The 8,875-nt window shown below is 38.9% G+C and overlaps 1 protein-coding gene across 1 annotated transcript in view; it reads right to left on the bottom strand.

Annotated features, from left to right (window-relative positions):
• Positions 1-2,268: 2,268 nt before the first annotated feature.
• Ddx52 (DExD-box helicase 52) overlaps positions 2,269-8,875 on the bottom strand; it is a 23,059-nt gene continuing 16,452 nt past the window's right edge. The window contains exons 10-14 of the mRNA XM_004643060.2: positions 7,474-7,747; positions 7,214-7,289; positions 5,751-5,822; positions 3,117-3,209; positions 2,269-2,332 (exon numbers count right to left, since the gene is read on the bottom strand). Of these exons, the coding sequence (XP_004643117.2) occupies positions 2,269-2,332; positions 3,117-3,209; positions 5,751-5,822; positions 7,214-7,289; positions 7,474-7,747 (579 nt within the window). The remainder of the gene's footprint in view (positions 2,333-3,116; positions 3,210-5,750; positions 5,823-7,213; positions 7,290-7,473; positions 7,748-8,875) is intronic.

Below are 8,875 nucleotides of genomic sequence, written 5' to 3'. Positions count from 1 at the left end.
TGCAGATGTTATTAATTCAGGGATTTCTTTTTTTATTTCCAATCTGAGTTCCTCTATACCTTTCTGCAGCTGTTTCTTTATTTCAGAAGCTGTTGATTCATTGCTTTCAGCTGTGTGATTCCCAATCTGTTCTGCGTTAGTGTCCTCTGCACTTGTTACGGGTGGGCTTTGGTTCTGAGGTTGCATTTCGTTCTTTCTTGTCAATCTGTGTAGCACTGTCTTCTGACCTTTGTTGTAGATCTTTGTTGTAGTTATAACCTTAGCACATACTGAAGTTCAGGTGCAGATCTACAAAGTTTGAATTTATCCAGCTGCGCCTGGCTTGGGTCTGGCTGCTGTGCTCAGCTCCTTCCTGCTGCTGCTCTTGGGGGTGAACCTGTTGTGCCCCTCTGGCAAGATGTTCTGTTCCTAGACTAGCTGGGTGGTTCTGTCCCCTACACTCTCTGCATGGATTGCAGCTGCCGGGTTTCAGCCCAGGCCTGTATGCCAGGCCTGAGCTGAGTCTGGAGGGGACAACGTGGAGTAGGGGGAAGAGGCAACTCTCCCACACACTCATTGAGCCTGGCCTATGACTAGATCTGGGGGATCCCGGAACACGACATAAAATCCTACTCCGTGGGCGGGATGGGGGAGGTATTGAGGGGGGGGTCGTCTCAAGGGTGTGGAAGAGGGTCTCACCCACTCTGCTTCTGGGCTGGGACGGCAGGTCCTGCCGGCGCAGGGTTGCTGGAAGCTCTCCCACACACTGACCGGGCCTGGGCTAGGACTGGATCTGGGGTTTCCAGGAACGTGGCAGAAATTCCTACTCAGCGGGTGGGGTGGGCGAGGTGCTGCGGAGTGGTGGGGAGTGTCCCAAGGGTATGAAAGAGGGTCTCACCCACGCTTCGCCTGGGCTGGGACTAGTAGGTCCTGCCGGTGCAGGGTAGCAGGAAGCTCTCCCACACACTCCAACAAAAGCATTTTAGGCAGATATGACAAGACCTATACCAAATGTCCTTAGAGTCTTCACACAGCCAAGTTTCAATTACCCTGGAAGTGGGCTGGGGATATGACTTGGTGGCACAGTGTGTCCCTAATATGCCTGAGGCCCTGCATTCAATTCCCAGTACTATACAACAATAAATCCCTACAAACATAAAACCACACTGATGTATTTTATTAAATTTGGACCTAGACACAATCTTACACTCTAGTAGATTAAAGAAAAAAGAAAAAGAAAAAAAACCCAAACCCTAAAACCCATAATTCAGGTCTCAACTTATACCTATGTACAAGCTCCCAATTGCTGCTCAGCGCCTGAAAGGACTGCATTTGTAATGTTAGCAGGAAGTCCATACAAAGAAGGTTCTAATGCATATGTGACAGTTCTGATGTTAATCCTCCCATGTTCCTTGCCTTTATCACTGGTCTAGTGTCACCCAGAAATATCACCACAAAAATCAAAATAAATAATTCACAAAATGGAATAAGTACAAATGGAATTAAGATTATTAGTCTTTCAAGTGACATTTTTATTAAGTCTGTGGCATTTATTTTTCTCCCCCAAATCTTACAAGTGCAATAAAAACTTTGGGGCATTGTCTATACTTGAACTGAACAGTAGTTGCCATAGTCCACACCAAAATGCCATGAGGCTCTGGGCCCCCTTACAAAGAAGATACATAGCAGCTTCTATGCCTTTCTTCACTTTGCTCCTTCTACTTGCCCAACTTAAAGATCATTTTGCCTCCTTGAGCCTTTCTATAACAATGTCTATCCATAATAATTTTGACTTTTTTTAATCTGTAATTAAAATCACTAATTTTTTATAGATAGTAACCTCTTTATCTTCAGGAAAGGCAGCTTGTTTTCTATTTATTTGTATACTTTATTACCATGAAGCACCTTTAGGCTCAGTAAATACCTATGGGTTGATACAGTCCTTTTTTCTAATTATTTTCAGATAATGCATATAAGTCAATGGAAAGAAGCATTAGTTTATTTCATAACATTATATAGTATCCTAGGATAGTGAGGATATTCTCAGGAAACTCTCTCTAAAGAAAGTAGAGGGGGACAACCTGCTTGGAGCCCCTCTCCTGTCCCTCTCTCAGACAGGAGCTTTCTTTCCCTCAAGAAATATATTCTGCTCATAACCTCCATTTGTAAAAAAAAAAAAAAAGTAAGATAATTCTTTTACAGCATATATTAAACCTACAAATGGAAGAATTTGAATAGTATCATATTCCTTAAATAGTAAAACAGTAATACTATTCAGAATACTTTGGCCTACCTCTCCCAAAACATGTAGTCCTGAGGGCCAGGGCGATAGCTCAGTAGAATAAGCACTTGCCTGGCAAGCACAAGGGCCTGAGTTCAATCCTCAGTTCCATCAAAAAAACAAAGAAACACACACACACACACACACACACACACACACACACACACACAAACATGTAGCCCTGAAACTGTGTAAAATAAGGTAGACTGATACATATTTTACAAGAATTATACTTTAAAAACCACAAGAACTAGGACAAGCTAGGCGTGATAGACATGCCTGTAATCCCAGCACTCAGGAGGCTGAACCAGGAGAATTGCTATGAGTTTCAGGCCAGCCTGAGTTACAAAGTGAGTTCAAGGCCAGCCTGAACTGCACAACAAAACCCCATCTCAAAAATAAATGAATAGCCTACCAAACTAGGCCAAGTCAGTATAAATTTATTGAACTACTACTTGGGTTTACAGTCAGAGGTTACAGTGTGGTTCAGCATAAGACTAAGATTATATTGAAATCTGGCCCAGAATATGAAACTTTAAGGACAGCCTGTTCAATGTGTGCCAGTAGTCTTAAATCTTAGCGTCAGAGCAAGTCCTGATTCAGACTATGTGGACATGGTAGACAATTCCCAGTAAAACCGTATTTTCAAATCTGCAAAAACTTAGATCTACAGAAAAATTCGAAGATTTAATCAGCCAAGTTCCCAAATCAAAGACAACCTAGGATATATTTAAGTCAAATTCAATAATGGGATGTAATTAATTCTACCTCTAGAAATTTATCTGAAGAAAAATTTTGCTTATCATAACTGTAAGAGTCAAACATCAACTTTTTAAATTTCATACTGTGTACTTACCGTTTACCTTTATCTTGCTCTAAGAAATATTTTGGAGTTGTGCTAATACTCTCCCTTTCCAATGGTTTCTTAATCATCTTTTTCTTTTGTTTGCTGAAAGTTACAAAGTGAGAAAGGAAATAAATTATGTGAAACTTCATTTAGGAAAACTAAAACTAATCTTAGTCTTGATTCTTGAATCCAAAATTCATTTTTTAACTATTTGCAGATTTAATGGGCAGTACTCACTTTAATAAACTAAATTACCCAACAGCACTTGTCTATCTCAAGAGATGATAAATTCAATCAATCTTTTAAAAAGTCACTGATTGCTACTAAAACGTGTCCTATGGAAACATTATAGCCTATGTCAGTAAGCATCAGAGTTTGACTCTTTTTTTCCCCCATGTATTTAATACAGGGTCTACAGGGTCTCACTACACAGATCAGACTCATAGTCATTCTCCTGTTTTCAGCCTCCCAAGAGCTGGGTTTACAGGTGTGCACCACCATACCAAGTCTCTGCGTAGTGGGGGCAGGGCTGGCACGGCAGGGTGGAGGTCAAACCCTGGCCATTGAGCTTTGCCTAAGCATATGCTTTAGGCTGCTGAGCTATCTGGCGGGCCCCAGAGTTTGACTTTGATCCATTAATTTTTGGTCATTTTATGAACTAAGATAATTATAAGTGTAGCTCACTCACACTGAATAATTTTTTTATGTATTTAGTACAGGGGCTACAGGGTCTCACTGCACAGATCGAACTTGTAGTGATCCTCCTGTTTTCAGCCTCCCAAGTGCTGGGATTACAGGCACCTGCCACCACACCCAGTCTCAAATCGCCATTTCAGGGCACCCTGGGGCATGGCCCGCACAGCACAAGAATCTCGGTCCCTGCTTCTGCCTAAGCAGGCACTTTAATCTGCTGAGATTTTTGGTCCGCCCTTACACTGAATAGTTTTTTAAAAAAATCTCAATACTTAGAAATTCAAGGATGGAAAAATGGGGAAGGAAATAAAAGTCACGAATATTAACATGCAAACATTTTTAACATTAAACGTTCTAAAACTATTACTTAACCTCTAATGTATAAAGAAAGAATGTAAAATCCAGAGTTCATAAAAACCAATGCATACACTCACATTCACATAGTTACATGGAAGCAAACTAAGTGTTCATCAACAGGTAAATAGGCAAGTAAAATGTGGAATATACAAACAATGGAGTATTATTCAACCTTAAAAAGGAAGAAAATTGTGACTATACAAATGGATGAACTTTGAAGACACTATGCTAAATAAAACAATTCCCCAAAAGACAAATACTGCATGAATTCCATTCATATGATGTGCTTAGAGTACTCAAAATCAGAGAGAAATTATAATGCTAGTAGCCAGGGCCTAGGGGCAGGGAAGAACTGGAAATTACTATTTAATGGGTGCAGAGTGGCAATTTTATATGCAGAAAGGAGTAGATGGTAGTAATGACTACAAACATTGAGTGCAGTTAATATACTGAACTGTATGCTTAACAGTGGTTAAGATGGAAAGCTTTATATGTATTTTTTCACAATGTAGAAAAATCAAGGCCTAGGAGTATAGCTCAGTGGTGGAGTGCTTACTTATCATACTTGAGGCCCTTGGTTTGATTCCCTCCATTTGATGGTCATTAAAGTACAAACAATAATTTTGAACAAGAACAGTGAACTTATCTATTTGATACTATCTGTAGGCAGTTCCAACCACAGTGACCTGACTTTGAATTTTTTTCACTTTCTGATCGTACAAAAGTGACACATTCGGGGGCCAGGGAGATGGCTCAGTGGAATAAGTGCTTCTCTGGCCAGCACAAGGGCCTGAGTTCAATCCCCGGTTCCACAAAAAAGTGACACAGTCAGTAAAAACTGTCCTTTGAATTCTAATCCTTTTTTCTTTTCTTTTTTTCAATTTAATACAGAATCCACAGGATCTCATTAAGTAGCTTGGACGCAATAGTGGTCCACCTGTGTTCAGCCTCCCAAGAGCTGGGATTACAGGTGTGCACCATCAAGCCCAGTCTCAATCGCCATCTTAGCACGCCCGGGGGATGGAGCAGGCACAGCACACTGGTGATGGAATCCAGTTCCCTGTGTCTGCCTAAGCAGGTGCTTTAATCTGCTGAGCTATCTGGCTGGCCCTAGAATTCTAACCTTTACCACCTACCACTATGTGGTGCCATATTCTTCTGCAATGCTGGGCAGCAACTGATATGCTGTAGTGTATAAGAGCAAGCAATTGCTACTTTGTGGTGTATCTATACTGGTTTCTAAGCTATGTTTGGTAACTGAAGTATACCAAATACAGGAATTGAACTCAGCACCTTGCAACTGCCAGATGGGCACTGTGCCACTGAGCTATGTCCCTGGCCCTAAGTACCTTTTCTTTTTTTGCTTAAATACCTTTTCAACTTAGAAAAGTTTTGATTCACAATGAGTTTACTAGGATTACATCCTCAATAGAGAAACATTGTATATAAGATCAAAAACATGTAAAACTAAACAATATATAGTATTGCTTTGGGATACATACTAATAATAAAATAAGAGGCAAGAAAACAAAATAAAAAGCAAGAATGTATCTTCAAAGACAGAAAAAAGTTCCAGGCAAACTCAAGATATACCTTAGTAGTTTCTGAAAACCTTTTATGTATTCTGGTACAGGACAACCGGCCTGCTGTATAACATTGGCAACACTGAAAAAGAAATCCATAAACACAAACTTATCTCTTATCAAACTGATGTTTATGTACACAAACATTATGAACAAGATAAGGGGAACTAAGACTATACAAAGTACTAAAGTAAAATGTTCTGATATCAATTATCACCCAATATACCCATGTTGGGTTACTCAGAGAATTATTCACTGGGCTGAAATCAAGACATTAACGAGTAATTTTAGATAGCAATTATTTCAATACCAAGCTTTAAAAATGTAGTATGACCAGCATTGGAGAAAACACGGAATGAAGCCAGAGTCAAGTCTGAATTTATTAATTAGCAGTGCTTATTAAGGGGTTGACATTATGAATTTTTATTATGTTAACTTATTCATTCCTCACAACCCTATGCAGTAAAATACTACCATAATCCCCATTTTCTAGATGGAAAACTAGGTGTACAGTTAACACTAATATTGGGGTCCTCAGAGTTAGATATTTGGGGTTGCTAAGGAGACTTCAGGTGGCTTTAGGCTGTTGGAATTCACCTGCTATACATGCATATACTCAAAGCTGTACCAAGGCTGATGGCCAAAGCTCAGAGGGTACAAATCAAAATCTTTATCAGAACTGGTAAAGTACAAATGTCCTTTGGCCATAACTAAATTTCATTTATTAGAAATGTGAAGTGCTTCTCAATTATCATCAACCAAAAATTACTGCAGATAGCCAAGATACAGGAAACTCATCCCCTACATTAAAATCTGTAATGACAGGATAAATTAAGATCTGAGTTTCCAAAATTGTATGTTACCTAGGCTTCAAATGGCTACAATGGAGAAAAACTGGAATGTTACTAAAATAGTTTTTCCTATATGGCAAGTGATTCTATGACTAAATATATAATTCCATCTGGCCCTAACTGTAATGGGAAGGAAGCATCATGGTAAGAAAGAAGGCTAAGTGGGCTGAAGATACTATTAAAGGGCCAGGGAGATGGCTCAGTGGATTAAGCGCTTCCCTGGCAAGCGTAAGGGCCTGAGTTCAATCCCTGGTTCTGCCAAAAAAAAAAAAAAAAAAACAAAAAAAAAACCACACAACAGATACTATTAAAGACCATACACTAATTCACAACCTTAATATTAAACTGTAGCAACCATCAATGGCTGGCTATTAGAAGAGTCCTGAATCTGAAACTTAAAAATGAGTATTCTATTTTGAGTATTTCCAAGTTCTAATAACAGAAGGGCAAAAGCAAGGCTCTTGGGTCATTTTTCCTTTCTTATGGCTAAAAATTTAGTTGATTAGTATCATTATTACAGTCTGGGACACAGCTATTTTCTAATTTTCTATTAATAGAATACACGTACAAAAATAATGAAACAATTCTACCACCTGAATACTAAGTAATTTTCCTAAATTACCTTCTTAATAATGGCTTATCATCTTCAGTGAAAAATGTAACAGCTTTTCCTTTATGCCCTGCTCTTCCAGTTCGACCTAAGAGAAATCAGATCATTAAAAACAAACAAACAAACAAACAAACAAAAAAACAAAAAAAACCTCACACTTTTTTGAGGTGAAAAGGACTCTCAGAGTTCATATACTGAGTATGTCTGAAGAGAACAGTAAAGGTGCTGAGTAGGTAAGTGAGTAACCGGGAAAGAAAAAAAAGGCAACTCACCTATTCTATGGATGTATTCCACAGAGCTGGTTGGAAAATCATAGTTGATCACCAAGTTCACACCTTTAAAATCAATCCCTCTTGCAAGCAAGGCTGTACAAATAAGAACCCAGATTTTTCCTGCTCTGAAGCTGTAGACAGTGTTACCTCTCTGTTGCTGTGTTCTTTCTGCATGAATAACATCCACATTAATACCTTCATATATGAGCTCATGAAAAAGTTCTTTAGCCCTTTCAATGGACTGGACAAAAACAAGAACAGGTGGATTGAAACCCTAAAAAAAAGATGGCAAAAATTAGCATGCACAACTCATAAGAATACAATCAGTATTCCATATGATTTTAGTTTCCAAAAGAACTCAATTTATTATTTATTTTTTTGTATGTAATACAGGGTCTACAGAGTCTCACTACGTAGATTGGACTCATAGTGATCCTGTTTTCAGCCTCCCAAGTGCTGCGGTTATAGGAGCATGCCACTGCGCCCTGTCTCAGTTGCTGGCTCAGCACACCCCAGGGGCAGGGCTGGCACGGCATACTAGGGATGGAACCCCAGCTGCTGCACTCTGCATAAGCAGGTGCTTTAGTCCACTGAGTTATCAGGCCAGCCTGAACTCAATTTAATCAAGTATTTTCATTACCAAATTTCTAGGTCTAGTGATTTAAGTTTGTTTCTATCTTCCTCCCCATCTATTCTCTACAATGGGTTCCTTCCACCCAACTTGAACTGTAGTCATGATTTTGTGAATTCTAATAAACTGGTCCAATCAATTCATCTTTGTTTTCTTCCAATAATGGATACTCACTATGAAAAAAATCACCTTGGAACTTTGGTTCTTCTTATAATCCAAAAATTGTCTTTGTTTATCCCAATTTTGGCATTTTCTCACATCTCAATCCTTTGACCTTACTTTTCTCAATATAATATTTACCTTATTGAGTCAAATAAAATCTCAGTATCAACTACTAGCTCTAAGTAAATTATTTTCACCACCAAACCACACCTCTCTCAGACCAGCTTTATCTTTGAATGTCTACATTGGGCTTTTTAGTTTTTTTGGGGAGAGAGTACTCTATCACTGAGTTATGGTATGTACATCCCCAGACCTTTTTATTTTGAGACAAGGTCTAGCTAAATTGGCCAGGCTGACCTTGGAAGTTGTAATCCTCCTACTTCAGGTTTCTACTAGGTGGAATTACAAGAGTGGTCACTGAACCTGGCAGCATTTTAATCTTGTTTTACATACCCATTTGGAATCTAAGGAAAGCTGTGAGGCTTTCTAACAGGTAACTACAAATCCACATAAAATCTTACATACACTTCAGAGTTCAGAGACTTTCTAAAGTTCATAAATGGCTAGAATTCTCTGATGTATTATTTTCATCTGAATATCTGTGAAAAT

The sequence above is a fragment of the Octodon degus genome, unplaced genomic scaffold (assembly GCF_000260255.1).
Source record: "Octodon degus isolate 3935 unplaced genomic scaffold, OctDeg1.0 scaffold00164, whole genome shotgun sequence".
In the NCBI taxonomy this organism is placed as follows: domain Eukaryota; kingdom Metazoa; phylum Chordata; class Mammalia; order Rodentia; family Octodontidae; genus Octodon; species Octodon degus.
Note: the sequence above shows the minus strand (reverse complement) of the source record. Positions and strands in the feature narration are given on the sequence as shown.